Source organism: Ilyonectria robusta (assembly GCF_021365365.1).
Source record: "Ilyonectria robusta strain PMI_751 chromosome Unknown BGZ61scaffold_44, whole genome shotgun sequence".
NCBI lineage: Eukaryota > Fungi > Ascomycota > Sordariomycetes > Hypocreales > Nectriaceae > Ilyonectria > Ilyonectria robusta.
Window position 1 is genome coordinate 183303 of NW_025764478.1, and position 17300 is coordinate 200602.

Consider the following 17300-nt stretch of genomic DNA (forward strand, 5'->3'; position numbering starts at 1 on the left):
TTGCTTTGATAGCCTCTTTGTCTAATTTGTTACATATGGCGCACGATGCACTGTCACTTGAGGGGAAGACCGTTGGTTACGGGTCTGGTAGAGAAACTGGAATCGGTGCCGCCATTGCCAGAGCTTGGGCTAGGAACGGTGCGTCTGTAGCGATTCATTATGTGTCGGAAGACTCCAAGGCACGGGCTGAGAAGGTAGCGATTAACATCAGTACAGAGTTTGGTACCAAAGCCACTGTTATACAAGGAGGGGTGGAGAATGACGATACTGCAGAGAGCATGGTTAAGCAAATTTTGGAGCCATTTGATGTTGACCATATCGGTATTCTCGGTATGTGATAGTGGATATGTTGGCCTTTCGGAGATGAGCAACACTGATCGCCCTGCATACTAGTTCACAATGCGGAAGCTGCACGCAACACGCCTCTTTTGGAGGTGAAGGCGGAACAGCTCGAATACGAATATGCGGTCAACGTCTTGGGGGTGATTTACATGATACAGGCTGTTGTCGGCGTCGGTCGAATGCCGCAAGGCGGCCGGATCATCAACATCGGCTCTATCTCCTCGAAAATATTAGTCCCACCGCCTGTGTATGGTGCGACAAAGCTGCGCTGGATGCCTTGACAATGCTATGGGCTGGCGAGGTAAGCTTCCCTTGACTTTCTTCTAGGGTGTGCGTTAGACAAACAATCTAATTGAATGGTGGACAGCTTGGCAAGACATCTGGAATCACCGTTAATACCATCGCACCTGGCCCAGTCCCAACAGATTTGTCGACACCACTCCTCGTGGCGTCTGACGGGTCTGCAACCGCGCTCCAGATTTCTATGTCTGAACAGAAACGGGCAGCGAATCGCCTTGGGACAGTTGAGGATATAGCCGATGCTACGCTCCTGCTAGTATCGGAAAAGAGCCGGTGGATAACTGCCCAGTTTATCTCAGTTAGCGGAGGAATTACTGGGACCATGTAAAGATGATTATTTTCAGATTCGGCTGCGTATAAGTCTTGATATGGTTTTCCTACTGGGTTTTCCCATATCTTCATGCAAATGCAAAGACGGGTTTTGATATTTGATCTACTAGGTTCTATTGAACTGGTCTTTGTCGACACACCTGAGCCGCTAAAGAAGATCAGGTCAGCCTTGTCCAGCTCAAGCATGACCATATTCTTCTTTCCCCAATCGGGGATCTAGCGGAGGTCTCGGCTTAGCAGTTCGGCGTTTACTTAGACAGTCTCTTCTGTTCGTACTACGCGGATATAATCTGCATATCGGAAGCGCTGTACCCGATCTTCTAACCAGATGTCTACGATGTGGAGCAGGAAGAGCATTAGAGACAGCGGTGGTCTTTATGGTAGCCCACATCTAAAAAAGCCAGGGTGCGTTGCTATATCGTCTAGCCGGATGCTGGCTTTCTTATTTTCTATGAAGGATCCGATGAACCTGACGAGGTTCCGTGGCCAGCCCTGCCGGGTCAGCCGTAGTATGAGCCTTCGTCTGAGGGTAGTGTCAAATGCGTCTTTCACGTTTCAGGTCAGAATTGCAGCTATGCCCTGATTCTCCAAGGCATTTTAGATCTCCTATGTCACACAGGCCAGTAAGTTGGTTGCCGACCTGCCTGGTAGAGCTCGGGCTTGCTGGTACTGACAACCTTCCGCCAAAGGGTTCTCATAGCTATCCGCCTTGCTGTCAATCTCTCAAGCTATTTACCGAGGTAGGAGAGTATGGCAATCAGTCTCCAGGATCGGGCGTTTGTGCAGTCCTTCTTCCCAAGTTTTCTTATTGTGACGACCTCACCTGTAGGCTTCGCGGAAGGCTTCTGGGAAATATCCGATCTTAAGGCTATGAAACCAAGAAACCTATTAAATTAGCTATTTTAACCGCAGTCTTGCTGCTTAGGGGGGATTCTAGAGCTACATCTAGAGTCTGAATGAAAGTATTATTCTGGCAATTTGTTATTATAATGAAAAGTGTAGTAATAGAGAGAGAATAGGACAGAGAGCAGTCACATAGTAATTCCGGCGCAGTGTTCTCCTCTCGCTTAGGTACTCAGGTGGCATTCCTTAGCGTCTTGGCATAATAAGACTTTTGAAAGAGCCCTCTGGAGAGTTACACAAGATGAGGGGCATGGAGGGCCTCCTGCAGCAATACGTATTCGTTCGCCTGGTGTGTTGTACAGGTACCGGCTAGCTATTGCCAGTAATGCTTTTATTGCTTGTGACTATCGACATGTGAACGTACCAGTGAAATGTCCAGGCTTTATGTAAGGCGTTGCTGCCTGACCACCGCGACTCACAGCCTTTGGCCATAAAAAGAGCACAATTCCCCTCCTGTCCCCCAAGGTCTCAATATCCATTCTCTACCGAGAAAACGTCATCTCAACATGGGCAATCTTTTCTCATCTCAGGCTCCTGAGCCGCCTCGGCAGCCGGGGTGGAATTACAGGGAGCCAGCGCCCGTGTACAGGCCACCAGCAAACGAGGCTAGAGCCCCCATCCGTGAATATCATCACAGAGCGGCAATTCTAGATGATGAACCTACCATTCAAACACCTTGTGGCCCATGCAGAGTATTTGGCCGTAATACTTGCTCACAGACTGGCGCCTGCCAGTTCGCAACCAGACGCCCTACTCATCCATCGCCGTCCGCGCAGTCTCGGAAGCCATGTCACTTCTTTGCCAGAGGTCATTGCAAAAAAGGAGATGCATGCGGCTTCTCTCATGACGCGGCGAGTCCAAAAGAGACGGAGAGAGCTTTCGATGATAATACGGTACACCAGTTGATTTCCCCTTGGCGTTTGCCACAAACTAACAGTTGCCATTCGTAGGATGATGAGCCGATCGAGGACTGGACCCGTGAGCTCGGAGGCGCCTGGGCTCAGTTTGGTGATGGCGCAACCACCATCAAAGTCTCTCTGCCGTCAGACTTTTCAGCCATCCGCATCACCAATCTTCCAACTGGCAGCTCGATTGCAGATGTTTGCGGCCTGCTCTCGAATGTGAGTTTGCCCATATCCGCAGACGCGGTTCGGCTCATGACTCCTCCCGATTTGAGCAACTGCACCGCAATTGTCAAGGTCGAAGATCCGAAGTTCGCCAAAGCCGCATGCGCCAAACTAGCTACTTGTATCACGCTCAAAAACGTCAAGGTGGCCTCCATTCCGGTCCCGATTCCTGCAGGTTCCAACTTTCACCAGGTCGATTGCAGACAGGTCCACTGCTCCTGGCATCGACCATCTCGAACCGCTTCCCTCAATTTCGGAAGTAAACCAATTGCGGATCAAGTGTTTCACAAGTTTTGCACTGGAAAATCCAAGGTCCTTGGGTCCAAAGTCACGGCAAGCCGACCGCTGGCGCAACAACATGGCCAGCATGGTGTGAAAACTTGGATGGTCAGATTGTCAGCTTTGCCCGAGGCTGCTGAGAAAGATACCATCATACAAGCCATTCCTGAGTCGTGCAGGCCGCGTCAGATTGAATTGGGAGAACTGAACTACGTTACCGACATGGAAGTAGATTCAACGCTTATCATGTCAATGTTGTATGAGTTTGGACCCTTGGAGCGCTGGCAGGTTTCCAACAGTTCTCAAGGAAAGCGGGTGAAAGCCTATGCCACATTTTTCGAGGAGTCACACGCCCGAGATGCTGCGTCCTCCCTGGACAAGAAGCCCTTGCCTTTCTGCGCTGCTAGCAAGCTGTTCGCTGAGCTCATTACAACGGTCAAGTTCAAAGTATCGACTAGGGTTTACGAGGTGGTTAAGGGCCAAATCGAGCTTCAGAAGGACAGATGGGAGCGCCAGTACATACGATTCTTTGCATTTCCACCCAACGGCTTTTCTCGCATCTTGAAGCTAGAAGGCAAGGACCGTCAGTTAGTGGCACAGGCCCAATCGGATCTCGAAAAGATTGTTGAGGGTCAAGTCCTTACAAGGGAGGGCAAGAAGCTCTGGTATGCCGACTTCAGGATCAGCGGGTTCGAATACAAAAGACTGAAGAAGATCGAAACACGGTTGGGTGTGGTCATCCTCCGCGACATCCGCTCATCGCATTTTCGTGTCTTCGGCCCTGCAGAAAACTACGCCCAGGCAGCAGAGGCCTTGCACACACTCATCCAAGATGTGGCTTCAAAAACTCATTCGATTACTCTTGAAGACAGAGATGAGTTGGAATGGGCCTTAAACGGCGGCTTCGGCGTTCTCCATGCGCAGCTTGGGAAAAACAAGGCCGTCTTTGACGTTCCCTCTCGCTGTATCGTTGTTCGCGGTTCTGATGAAGACTTCGCCATGGCGAAACTCGTTCTAGCCGACAGGCAAAGTGAGGTCATTAAGAAGACATACAACTCTTTGACGGATTGTTCGATCTGCATTTGCGAAGCAGAGGATCCAATCTGCACATCTTGCAACCACGTCTACTGCGGCGCCTGCTTCGTCAACATGTGCCAAGCAGAAGAATCAAGGCCAGGCGAGTTTCGAATCACTTGCGAAGGAGACTCTGGGAAATGTGGAAAGGTTTTGAATTTGTCGGAAATTCAAAACATACTTCTCACAGAGACACTTGAAGAGATCTTGCAGGCATCTTTCGCTTCGTATGTTCGTCAGCACCCAAAAGAGTTCAAGTACTGTTCGACGCCTGATTGCAGCCAAATCTATCGCGTCATGTCCGAAACCGCCGCGTCTCCCACAACTTTCACATGTGGAAAGTGTTTAGCATCCATATGCAGGAGCTGCCACGTTTCACACGCGGGGAAAACCTGTGCCGAGCATAAAGGAGACACAACTGGTGGCCATGAGGCTCTCGCCAGAGTCATGAGGGAGCTGGAGATCAAGGATTGTCCTGAATGCGATACATTGATCGAAAAGACAGCGGGATGTAACCATGTGACCTGTAAAGGGTGTGGCATTCACATTTGTTGGATATGCTTGGCAACCTTCAGAGACGGTAGCTTGTGCTATCCGCATATGCGCGAGTTGCATGGCGGAATTGGAATTTAGGGTGAGATGGGGGAGGAGGGTGTCGGGAAGTTCATTGTAGTAACAGGCTCGTTTCTAATAGCAAGGGGGAAATATAATTTACGTGGGAATTTCTTTAGTGTATATGTCCTTACTACTGCTAAGCAATTAATTTCAGATATTCAGATGCTCAACAATTCAAGACAGCAGTCCGATTCTGTTTATAAACTGCTGGTGGACAAACAGTTGAAATGTTTCCGAGCCACTGCAAAGTTCAGCACGACCCTCAGAGGCTCTTGAACCTCGGAATTCTCTTCTTCATCGCCTCAACAATGAACTCTTCGTTATATATGTAATTCACGCTAGGGGTGTCAATGAGAACCTCCGCCCACCGGTAGAAATTGGGCGCCTTTTCCGCAAGGGAGCCAACCAAACTCTTAGGAAAGACCCCATACTTTGAGAGGGAAATCAAGCGGATGACGAACGAGGCTGTGAGGGCCTAGGACGTGCGTTAATTCAATCTCGCATTTGTTATCCGGTTGCATCTGCAAAACGTACCTCTGCCAGTGTAACCTTCTCGCTCCCGCCGAAATATGGGGTAGCATCTTTCAACAAAGGCTCGATCTCCTTTGTGATGACATCCACGAGACCGCTAGCCAATTCTTCGGCTTCGTCCTCTGATTTGTGGCCAAATACCTTGAAAAAGATGGAATTCACCTTCGTGCTGTATGTGTCGACAAAGAAGTTGATGCGTGCTCGGCGCAGAGCACCCTCCTTACTGTCGGAAGCCGGTACGAGGTGAGACGGATGCGCATCAGCCAGAAATTGACTCACGACGACAGACTCGGTGATAATTTCGCCATCATATGAAAGAGCGGGCACCAGTCCACGTGGGTTGATCTTCAGGTACTCCTGTGTTCGAGGAACAGATAGGTCAATAATTTCTTCCTCGTAAGGAATCCCTAGCTCTTTCAATACGGTGTGAGCACGGTGAGCAACTACAAAATAAGAGGTCAGGGTCAGCGAAACTGCACGCGGATGCCAAAGTGCAGAAGCGGAGCGTACAGGGACAGTTGTGATTGGTGTACAGCTTGATTTTCGGGGCTGCCATGGCGTTTTCTGAGTAACTTCTATGAGTAGGCAATTTTGTATTGTAAAGCCGGGGATAGGAGGGCTTTGGCAGGCGTCTGTGGGCGATTGACTTGAGTGTGGGCAGGAGGTGTCGACTCGATTGAATCATCTTAAGGTAGACGAGCAATATTCCATCACATCCTATAAATGGCTTGTAGATCAACTGCATGCATCCAGCCACGCGAATTTCCGAGACAGGATAGAGGAGGCTGACAAATGCAAGTCTGTAGCTTGGTAAGTGAAAGGGAAGTGTTCGGATTCGGGACATTTAGAACCCCGTAGTGGGTCTATCTTGTATTAGCTCGCGGAGATCGTGGTGCGAAGCGGGTCGGATGCGGCACATTATGAACACCGTAGTAGGGTCTACCTTGTCCGAGCTCGAGGAGATCATTGGGAGGTGTACTTTTAAGTTGAAAGTTGCATAAGGGGCAGCAGTCTCGTAGGTTGGAACGGACGTAACTCGTTAACCCCGAGCCTGTTCCGCAGCTTGGCTTGTCGTTTCTATGCAACTGGGGGACCCTACAAGGGAAGGCTGTAGGGGCATCTCATTGACCTCCCATGATGATACTCATGTGTTGGCCGGGACGGCAAGCAAGTCTCGCAGTGTGGAAGTTTGTACTCGGGTAGTTTCGATCCCCAAGTGTGCGTAGATTGGGGCTAGACTGCATTGGGGAAGCCTGAAGCTCAGAGACTCTCTGAAGTCATGAGTATTAAATGCCAGGAGTCCGATACTAAAAGACCTTCTTCAGGATCCCATCTTGCTTTTACAATCATCAACCGCTCACGATTCAGGTTTCATTCAACAAAATCGAAAAGTCCAACATGTCTCGCTACGCAGCAGCTCACACGAAGCCTCAGGGCCCAGGTGATGCCCGTCCGACAGCCCTACAGATTGTCAAAGACGAAGAACTCGAGGGAAAGCTTAAGGGAAAAGTGATCGTGGTCACTGGGACGTCCTCCGGCATCGGTATAGAGACCGCCCGCGCCCTCGCTGCGACCGGGGCGACTCTCTACCTGACTGCTCGCGACCTCAAAAAGGCTCAAGACGCATTAGTCGGGATCCTTGAGGAAGGTCGGATTGAGCTAGTTCAGCTGGACAACGCATCTTTTGATAGCGTACGTGCTGCTGCATCGACTATCCTTAGCAAGTCAAACGACCAGGTCAACATCCTGGTCAACAATTCCGGGATCATGGCTATCCCAGACTTGCAGTTCACGAAGGACAAGCATGAGTTGCAATTCGGCACCAATCACCTTTCTCATTTCCTCCTCTTCCAGCTTCTGAAGCCCGCCTTGCTCGCAAGTTCGACTCCCAGCTTTCATTCCAGAGTCGTTAACGTATCCTCCAATGCCCACTCTCAGGGTGGCATCAATGAGTCGGACAACTACAATTATGAGAAGGGAGGTTACCACCCCTGGGGCGCATATGCGCAGTCGAAGACCGCCAACATCTACATGGCTAACGAGATCGATCGTCGCTACGGATCGAAGGGACTTCATGCGACTTCTGTCCATCCGGGAATCATCGGCACTGGGCTCACGGTTCACGTGCCCCCCGAAGCGTTTGCTGAATTTGTAAAGAACCCAGACATCGCCAACTCCATCAAAAGTGTCGAGCAGGGTGCTGCTACGACTGTATGGGCTGCCATTGCCAAGGAATGGGAGAACAAGGGCGGGAAATACCTCGCTGACGTAGGGGTCCCTGGCGAGAAGAAGAATCCCGTTCCGTCGGACCCCGGGTATGTCGCACACGCCTATGACCCCGAGAAAGAGGAAAGACTTTGGAAGGACTTCTTGAAGCTTGTAGACATTCAGGATGACGAATAAGCCAAGCTAGCTCGATCCGTCGCGGAGAAAGAGGACTAAGGGGCACAATGTTAGTAGAACCCTTTGGATATTGGTATTTGATTATTGCCCGGAGTCATCGAAATGCAGCATTTGTGATAAGAAAATTGAAGGTTCGAATGCTTTTAAAATGATCCATTGTAACTGCATTTACATAGTAATATATTGTTACACTGTTCACGCACAAGAAATGTTCACGCACTATCATAGTGACGTTGCTACCAAAAACCTACCCCGAGGATTCTTTTAGTTTGCGCCACAATATAAAAACAGTGGGAGATGTGACCAGGTATACATCTGTCCATACTAGCAAGTTAGACGAATCAGCTGTTCGCTCACCTACGTTAGTGAGACCCACGCGCACGGAGCTTAGCGAGTACGCCGTATACAGGGATATGAGGCTGCAAGCCTTCTTTAGCCTTCTTTCGAGCAAGTTCGGCTTGTAAGCAGCGGGCAAGTAGCTAGATGTAGATCAAAGCAGCTGTGAGTCTAGAATCCTAGTGACACCCCACCATTAAGACACTCCCCAACTTCGAAGCGGTAGAAGTATATACCTGGCACGAAAAGACATCAAGTGCCGAAGACCGAGATTTAAATATAGATCGAACCACCGCAGAGGACGGTCAGTTTATTACGCCGGACACCGGTCCTTCGACGCCAATCCGATGAAAGCCAAGCGACGATCAAGACAAAGCCAACATCCATGAATTACAGCGGGGGGTCGCATTTCTCGCAACTTATGGAATACCATACTCGATAAAGACAAGCGATTTACGGTTCCCATTCCAGTGAGGGCAGGAAGTATGAATACAATAGATACGATACTGCGGTATTAAACCAGGCGTTCTTGCACACAATCAAGACTGCAATTTCTCCAACAGTCGCCCATCGATGCCCGAGTATCCCCTCTAATACCCGTGTGCCTTGATCTCCTTCTCCGTGAAATCCCACAAAGCATCCGACAGCTTCTCACTGGCCAAGATGGGCTTGCCGTTGAATTCCACCCCAACCGGATAATAAAAGCCGCCTTGCTTCACATCCTCGCTCTTGGCGGTCGCAGCCCAAAGCTGGTTCAAAACTCCATATTTGACAGGAGTGAAGAAGAGTCGGCTAACGACAAAGAGAATGGGGATCATGATCTTGAAGGAATGTTTCGGCCCCGACGTCAGATTCGTGTTGACAATGCCTGGGTGGATGGCGACAGATTTGATCTGGGGGTAGCGTTTTGCAAGCTGCTGGGTGAAGTAGACATTGGCAATCTTGGATTGACCATAGCGAGCCCAGGTGCTCATAGCAAACATTGGCGATTTGACATCAGATAGAATAAGGCCCTCCTTGGGCGCCTGATTGTCCGCAGCATTGGAGCTCAAGTTGATGATTCGCACGTCACCGTCGGGACGAGCGGCGGTCCTCTCAAGAAGAGGCAGCAACAACTTTGTGAGCAGGGCGTGCCCCATGTGATTCGTACCGAACTGAATCTCGTATCCCTCTTTCGTGACAGCAGCCGGAGTGGCCATGATACCGGCGTTGTTCATGAGGACGTCGAGACGCTCAGAAGACGCCAGAACTTGGTTGGCGGCGTTCCGCACCGAGTCGAACGACGAAAGGTCGAGCTGGAGGAACTGGACTTTTGCATTCGGAACGATCTTCTTGATATCTTCAATAGCTTCTCCAGCTTTTGTCTCACTTCGAGCACCCATGAAGATGTTGGCTGGGTCATGCTTGGCCAGCTGAAGGATGGACTCTTTCCCGAGTCCACTGTTGCCCCCTGTTATAAGGATGACCTTGCCAGACAGCGCTGGAATGTCCCGATCCGGATCGAATTGAATGCCACTCATTTTTGTCTTGTTGTTGGATTGCCGCATGCGCGGGATATTGTGGGAAAATGGAGTGATGTTCAAAGTGTAATAAATTGTGTTGAATCATGCGAAAATGAAGAACGTGGGTGGTGCAGGGCCCTTTAAGTGAGTTTGAGGTGGGCTCAAAGACCGGCCTTACTCGGATCTTTTTGAATCTCATTCTACAAGCCTTTCTCATTCGGTGTTGGCGTGGTGGCTTGTTGCTAGGGCGGTGATTTCAAAGCAAGTACTCGGTAAGCTCCCCCTCACTCCTTTAGGAGCCTAGAACCACGCCCTCGCTGCTACAGAGAACTAACTATACGCACCCCTGAAATGATCCTGGACTTCTTATCTATCCACATAAAAACTGTATGTTGGATCGTCGTCTTCTCCGGAGGAAATAGCAACGCCAAGGAATTCCTAATCGCAGAGCCCATGGAGCATTCTCCAAATAACAGGGAGTTCACGAGATACACAAATACGTACATTTTCAATAAATTACTAGAGGGAGACCACACAGTGCCATAACTAGCCTTCTTAGACTTATCATCTGATGAGCATTAGGTATTATACACCGGGAACACTTATACCGCAGGAGTTCTCGGCATTTTTCACTGTCACTCTCCTCTTCTACGTCGGTCTTTCTCCATACTTACACAGCTGGCACCCAAGAACAACGCTTCTCTCAACTCACGAACGACTCCTCCTGATGGCCTCCTCCTTTTGGGCTAGTTTCAAGATTGGAATACCAGAGGCAATCACCTCTATTTGTGCCCGTGACTGCCTGTCCTTTACATGACCTGCTACGGTCAGCTATCCGCCCATAAACAACACCGCTTTCCTTGACTTTTGGCAAAGGTCTTCTTAAGTCGGGCTATATTAAGCTAGTTTCAAGATAACTCATCTGTCAATAGCATCAAAAAAGCCGGGGCCGAGATTCTCAAAGGTTTAAGAACTAGTTTAATATCTGATATCTCTTGTGTTTCTTTCTTTTCCCCAGCTCCTTAGGAATATTTGATTTACCAGCTCTAACTCTACCCCTTGTTTTTTCAAGTTATAAATATCTTCTGGGATCTTAATACAAGCACTGGTATGAATAGGGTTAACAACTACAATTTCAAGAAGAGTGGCTATAACCTCCAACATCTACACAACACACAAAGGCAACCAACTTCTCCATACTAAATAATACCAATCATCGCTACAGATTCAAGGGCCTTTATGCAACTACAAATCACCCAGGAATCATTGAGACTGCGCTGCAGGATAATATTGATGCTGCGCAATACGAGGCGTTTGTCAAGACGATTGAGAATACGCTGAAGAATGGTAAGCAAGGCGCAGCCACGACAGTCTAGGCCGCCATTGGGGAAGAGTGCAAGAACGGGGGCAGGAAAGATCTTGCTGATTGCGCCAAGTTGCAGCTGGCGGTTAAAGATGAGGGATCTACAGGTGTGGGGCATTTGGCACATGGTCATGACCTGGATAAGGAGGCAAGACTATGGAAAGACTCTCTCAGGATGGTTGGTATTGAGGAGTGATTTCTCATCTCAAAATAAGGCTAGTAGCTCTGAAATAGAACATGGTCAGAGTTAAGTAGATGACTTTGGCTATTCCCAGCACTGGTGTATTTGCTACCTAGATATATATACATCGAAACTGGCCGCTGACTGAACTGTACAATTCAGACCCCTGACAAACTATTTATCTCAAACCCAAACTCAGATTTTACTCCGAGTGGTGGCTCCAATTGCCTGACCAGAGCTAGGAATCAAGAAATCACTTGCCTGGACTCGTCCGTCAGAACCACGTGCTCCCTTCAGCTTGCTGGCATCAGTGCTCTTGAAAGACGAGTCGCTCCAGGAACCAGAGTTCCACGAGTTGCCCGAAGCCGTCACAGAGCTGACGAGGGAGACTTGGCTACCGGTGTTGGAGACGGCGATATTACCCTTCATGGACGACGAAGAGCTGCGCATGTTGAAACCCACGTCGCCATTCTTCCAGGCCGTGTTACGGGTGAAGGTGAGGGATCCAGGGTTGCCGTTGTCGATGAAACCCTTCTTCAGGTTGCTGAAGGCGATGCAGTTGCGCACAATATGGTTGGCGGGGGGGTTGTTGGTGATGCCCAGCTTGAAACCGTTGCCGTCGCCCTCGAAGGGAGAAAATCCCCATCGGTTGACTCCGTTACCCCAAGCGTAAACCTCCTCGAGAGTGATAGGCGATTCGAACATGAAAAGGTCCAGTCCGTCATCGACGTTCTCGTATAGTCTCGCGTTTCTCAGGACGTTGCCCGTTCCCTTGCCCGATTTGCAAGCGAAGCCGTCGGCACTCTCTCCGTTCTTGCGGGGATCGCGGTTGCGATACGAGTCAAGGTTCTCTACGGTGTTATTGGACGAGGCACCTTCAAGCTGGAAACCAGTCTCATAGTTATCGTGGGTCGAGAGACCTTTGTAGAAATTGTGAGATGCATCACGGGCGTAGATGCCGTAAGGTCCATTGATCATCCTTATACTTTGATTAGCCATCGAAAGAAGGGACACAAAGAAGTCCTGTGCTTACTCCAGATCATAAAAGGCCCAGTAGTTGGCATTCTGGATGTGGAAGATGCCTCGCTCTCCGTTGGGGAGAGCTTCATCCAAGGCCTTGGGGGTGCTAAAGACAGTCAACCGATTGTTTGAAGTTGGTTCAACTCAATATTTCCTTACCCGGGGAGGTTCTCTCCGTTGATGATGACCTTTTCCTTATTGTAGGGCTTCACCGTAATGGGTGCCGTCCTGGTACCACTCTTCGAGAACTGGATGTTTTTCGACGGCGCATACGTGCCGGCGCGCAAGTAGATGGTGTCGCCAGCAGCTGCAGCATTGACGGCCGACTGGATGGATCCGAAAGGCGCAGTGAGGGTTCCAGAACCGCTGCCAGTGGGCGATACAAAGATTTCGCGGCTGGCTGCGCCGCCAGCAGCGGCGAGTAGGAGAGCAACGGTGGATTTGATGGAAGGCATTTTTGAGTACATCCGGAGCTGAGCGGGTGCTGCAGTGGCTTCCTAATACAAACTTGGGAAATTCTGAGGAGACTTGGCCTTTCTTATATAGTGGTTTGCTTGGCAGGGCCGGAATAATGCCACCATAAGATGGACTCGCCCTCCGTCCTGCAATACGAGAAGCTCCACATTTCCACGGTTCGTCCTGCCGTCGTATTGCGGATTTTCCTGCCAATAACAGGCCCGAGGCTTTCAACCCAGCTTGTCCGAGCAATCCAAAGCATGGGGGAAAGAAGAGCGGTATTCAGTGAGACACTTATTGGCAGATCCAGGCTTGGGCGTTGTAGACATGCGCTACAGATTCAGCAGTTCAAAGTGTAAAGACGATGACTCTGCTCGTTCAACAACACTGATACGCAGTACATTATCACAGCCCCAATTGACTACCGACCCTTTGAACAACCACAAGTGTTACCATGAAACTGGCCTGTTTGGGGAAGCGGGAGAATAATTTCCCTCCCAATCGGGCGTGTGTTTCTATGCTTGGACACCGTTAGTGGTGGATTTTCCTAGCGTACGCCTTAATTTCGTGCAACGGAGATCCCGGAAAGGAACTCGGACACGCTACTCCGCTCGTCGTAGTTCTCTTAGCACGAGCAAGGTCTCTCTCTATGTGAGCAATTATTCCGCCCCCTTTCCCAAATATGCCTACCTGAGCTTCCCCGAGGCCTGCTGTACGAGTTTGTCTAGTAAGGCCTTCATTTAAGGGGTGAGCTAGTCCGCATCATCAGCATCAGGGGTCGCAAGGCCCCGCAGGATTAACCTTAAATTTTACATTTCCGCGCCATTTAGAAACCTGTTGCGCGATACCCGTTGCGATCATACGTCATCCCTGTAGTTTGAGCTTATCATCGCAGGCGATGAGAACGAGAACGACAACGAGAACGAGGCAAGACTGCTGGAAGGTGGGTGCCCTTGTGGTACATCCACTCGTGTTCCCCGGCAGCGCCATTTCCTAACGTATCAAAATTGTCCGATTGACGGCAGTCTATCCAGTACGTCAACAACCGAACCACGGGGGATTTAAGGGTGGCCGTGTGCGATGAAACAGCTAGGTAGATCGGTTGCGGTGCCGAAATATTGCCTTGGCTGGAAGCGTCCAGGGGCAACATCCTTGTATTCTTAACCACACTAGACGGAGACCAGCGAACTTGTGTGAACAGTCAGGGACATGGCATGGATTGAAGAGCAACTGACTAAGTGGATAGACAACACCGGCTTTGACACTCTGGTTCCATTTTTTCCAGCCATATCCTCCGCATATAGGGTGCAGCACCGAATGGCAGGTTTATTGGGCAGCTTCAGATTGACCAGTAGAGCACCTTAACATTATTACAAAAGAAAATCCTAGCCCGTCTCTAACTGGTTGCACAGGCACACTGTAGACATGTCATCAATTGATATCTGTGGGACAGTTTAACCCACGTTCTGCACGAAAATGCAACAAATGTGCTGTCCATGTATGGTGTACCCCTGAGTGGGCCGGCCCACACCAACATGGAGACTCTGTTATCTGTTGGGTCTAATTTGTCTGGTATGGAGCTGGACGTGGCACGGCATTGAAGTCCGTTGCTATCTAAAGGGCGAATGTGTTCCATTCAAAAGGGGCTTTCCTCAACAAATCCAGAGGGAATCCAACGCATCAACCCACAGCCATCGTGCAAGCATCTCAATCTATCTCAATCTCATTTCAACTTGCACTACCGAACTCGATCATTTAATTCCGCCAACCAGACTCAAAACATCTTCTCTTAACACATCAGTTACCGGTGATGCAGATACACGAGGCACCTTTCTCGGTAGACAAGTCCAACAACTGGATGCACGTTCGAGGCTGACCGCCAGTTCGTCGTCCCTATACCCACTTTCGCTATGAAAACGTCACTTCCTTCTTTTCTGTCAATCCTTGTATCTCTCAGAGCAACTCTCCTCGTTTTGGGCTACTAGAACACACAGAGATAAATAAATGTTCGGCACGCCTTTTCAGGTTCTCCTGAAAGTGGTGCTACAGCTGTGTGAGATAACAATCCAGTATGGCTGTATTACTATAATAGTCCAGCCATTACCCTATATCTCTCCCAGTATCAATCAACCCTTCTATTATTATTCTTCTCCTTTTATCAACAACTGGGCTAACAAGCTCTCAGAGTCAACAGATTAAGAAATTTCTTTCGGCTGTAGAATCTCAATAAGGGGAGTTTATAGAGTTGGTAGGCAGGTTTAACCCTCGAAGTTTAAATGATTAATATTCACCATGCCGACTGGAAGAATCGCGAATATGGCCAACCCTTTCATCTTCAGGGGTCGTGGCTGAAGGTATTGAATGAGATTTATGTAAACCCCCAACTTACGGGAGGTTCGAATCGAACTTGAGCCCCTCTGCTGCAAAAGAGAGCAAGTGGATGCCATCGCTGATCAGATGCGTCGGTGGTGATATTTTGGGGGAGAGAAAGGGATTTTGTCCACCAGCTTACTATCTACATGCCTATACATGACGTTGCTATACTCCAAGGTCGCTCGTTTGCCTCAGCCTAACGCTGCACAAGCACCATTCATCCAGTCCTAAACATTTGAAACTAGGCTCTAAAATTGCGAGGATAATAGAAAGGGTAGTATGAAATGATCATGGAAAAAGTAAAGTGGATCCTGGCCCGAGATGTTACCCTAGAGGCCATGAAAGATATCTAAGCCCAAAGCTGAGCAGTGCTGTTGAACTGCTCATCCCGGAGCAATCTCTCCATCGCACCAAGTTCTAATGCCACAGTAACCTCCAAACCACCGTCTTTCAGGCGAGGGAAAACCACAATAACACCATCAGCACCCTCACCAGGCGTCCTGAAGGATTCAACGCCCCCCAATATGCCCCAGTCATTTTGGTATACACGAAGATCGGCCCACGATGTTGAGACGATATCAGGGCCTAGAAACGCATTGTATGATAACTTGAAGTCGGTAGGGTCTGGTCGGGAATTGAGAATCCCAATGGTCAGTGGCACGCGACTGGGACTTCTGAAGGCGGCAAGTGACTTTCGGACTGCAGCTGCTGCGAAGGAGAGACCATCATCCGCCGTGAGGGTCGATGTTGGGAACCGGCTTGTCACTGAGGCCATTGAGGCGTTGCCCAAATAGGTCGGTGGAAGGGGCGGGCTTGTGTGGCCGCGAATATTGACGGCAAAGGCCAAAACAGAGGTTTCGTCGCCACTGTTACCGGCCGTACTAGAAGTAGAAGCACCAGGATTCCTTCGAGCCAATGTCATGTGGCGCCAAATAAAGGCACAGAGAGCATCGTGGGTCGAAAATGCTGCCGCCGCAGCCTTGAGCCCAGCAAGTGCCTCTGGAGAAAAGCGGAAGATACGCGTAACAAGTGGTGGCATTTGAAACGTCGCAGGCATTTGCGGCATAGACGAGCCGGCGCTGGGCACGAGCATGTACTCAGGGAAGTCGCCCAATTGGGCTCCTGACATGCCCTTCATCAAAGGGCTGCGGTCGTTGGATTGAGCGTCATACGTGGTGAAGGAACCGGATCCAGACGCTGCTGCTGTGTTGGCCGACCAGATGCCAACAATGTTGTCGAGCGCAGAGGCATCACAGGCTGAGTGGTGAACCCCGACTGCCAGCAGCAGCCCATTTTGTATGAAGTTCGCCTGTGCTGCCATGACGGGCTGAGGTCCTTCGGCAAAGACTCCGATAGGGCCGAGCTGCGCAGTCGAGAGTCTGGAAAGTGGGAAATTGTCCTTCTTCAACTCTTCATACGATGGGAGGGTTCCGGTGAGATCGCAATATCTGTGAGGGGACTGTGTTAGCGGAACTCGGCGATTCGCAACGATGCGTCACTCACGGGAATCTGACGCCGTCTGACGAGTCCACAATTTGGATTCGGTTGTCCTTAGGGTCTTGTCCCTCCTCGGGTGCCTGTGGCCAGAGAAGGAACGGTCAGCAACAGGGTCGAGAGGGGGGGGAAAGGGATGGAATCTGGCTGTGGATGAGGCTGCACTAACAATGTTTCCTCCAATCCACGGAACAGACTTGATTGTGTGTGCAAGTCCAAGCTTCAAGTTCTCGTAGCTAGAGTATTTGTGAGCGGATTCTCGTCATAGACGCGGACTTTTTGACGGCAGTGTCACATACACTTGGGCTGTGTCGGTGTCAGGTTGTAAGGGGAAGCACAGGATCCAACGAGCTCCGTACAGCCTCGGCATGCTCATGTCCAAGGACGTTAGCTTTTGTGCACTTGGAGACTCCGGTAGCCCATGCTGTCCAGGTGTAGTGAAGTTGGCGCTCTGTTTGGAGTCCAAGCCCACCGGGCTCTTGGTGCTGTCGTTCTGAGACATGATTCTGTGAAAGGTACGAGAAAACGGTTGAATAATGTGGAAGTGAACAAGGAGAACCAAAACTGGGGGAATGAAAGCTGTTTAAATATCTGATAAATTCTACTCTGCAATGCAATCGGGTACTGAACAACGGTGCCCCTGAAGCCACATTAATCATGTTGGTGACGGT

At 49.8% G+C, this 17300-nt stretch overlaps 7 protein-coding genes across 7 annotated transcripts; 3 read left to right on the plus strand and 4 right to left on the minus strand.

The window, feature by feature from the left end:
- Positions 1–35: 35 nt before the first annotated feature.
- BGZ61DRAFT_499983 (putative short-chain dehydrogenase) lies at positions 36–970 on the plus strand (the record flags this gene model as incomplete). Its single annotated transcript, XM_046251488.1, has 3 exons — positions 36–330; positions 394–587; positions 710–970. 3 exons carry the CDS (start codon positions 36–38, stop codon positions 968–970), a joined length of 750 nt encoding a protein of 249 aa, XP_046095377.1.
- Positions 971–2381: 1411 nt separating this feature from the next.
- On the plus strand, positions 2382–4988 carry BGZ61DRAFT_433898 (uncharacterized protein; the record flags this gene model as incomplete). Its single annotated transcript, XM_046243937.1, has 3 exons — positions 2382–2768; positions 2835–4115; positions 4317–4988. The coding sequence occupies 3 exons, from the start codon at positions 2382–2384 to the stop codon at positions 4986–4988; spliced, it is 2340 nt and encodes a 779-aa protein (XP_046095378.1).
- Positions 4989–5232: 244 nt separating this feature from the next.
- On the minus strand, positions 5233–6057 carry BGZ61DRAFT_371046 (glutathione S-transferase domain-containing protein; the record flags this gene model as incomplete). Its single annotated transcript, XM_046242062.1, has 3 exons — positions 5233–5445; positions 5505–5944; positions 6012–6057. 3 exons carry the CDS (start codon positions 6055–6057, stop codon positions 5233–5235), a joined length of 699 nt encoding a protein of 232 aa, XP_046095379.1.
- Positions 6058–6899: 842 nt separating this feature from the next.
- On the plus strand, positions 6900–7904 carry BGZ61DRAFT_486199 (uncharacterized protein; the record flags this gene model as incomplete). The annotated part of the gene is made up of 1 exon (XM_046249826.1): positions 6900–7904. One exon carries the CDS (start codon positions 6900–6902, stop codon positions 7902–7904), a length of 1005 nt encoding a protein of 334 aa, XP_046095380.1.
- A 926-nt stretch (positions 7905–8830) lies between these two features.
- On the minus strand, positions 8831–9760 carry BGZ61DRAFT_371052 (uncharacterized protein; the record flags this gene model as incomplete). Its single annotated transcript, XM_046242063.1, has 1 exon — positions 8831–9760. One exon carries the CDS (start codon positions 9758–9760, stop codon positions 8831–8833), a length of 930 nt encoding a protein of 309 aa, XP_046095381.1.
- A 1721-nt stretch (positions 9761–11481) lies between these two features.
- On the minus strand, positions 11482–12761 carry BGZ61DRAFT_540521 (family 9 polysaccharide lyase; the record flags this gene model as incomplete). The annotated part of the gene is made up of 3 exons (XM_046254921.1): positions 11482–12265; positions 12320–12412; positions 12466–12761. 3 exons carry the CDS (start codon positions 12759–12761, stop codon positions 11482–11484), a joined length of 1173 nt encoding a protein of 390 aa, XP_046095382.1.
- A 2723-nt stretch (positions 12762–15484) lies between these two features.
- On the minus strand, positions 15485–17131 carry BGZ61DRAFT_371208 (transferase; the record flags this gene model as incomplete). The annotated part of the gene is made up of 4 exons (XM_046242078.1): positions 15485–16583; positions 16639–16712; positions 16799–16865; positions 16929–17131. The coding sequence occupies 4 exons, from the start codon at positions 17129–17131 to the stop codon at positions 15485–15487; spliced, it is 1443 nt and encodes a 480-aa protein (XP_046095383.1).
- Positions 17132–17300: the final 169 nt, after the last annotated feature.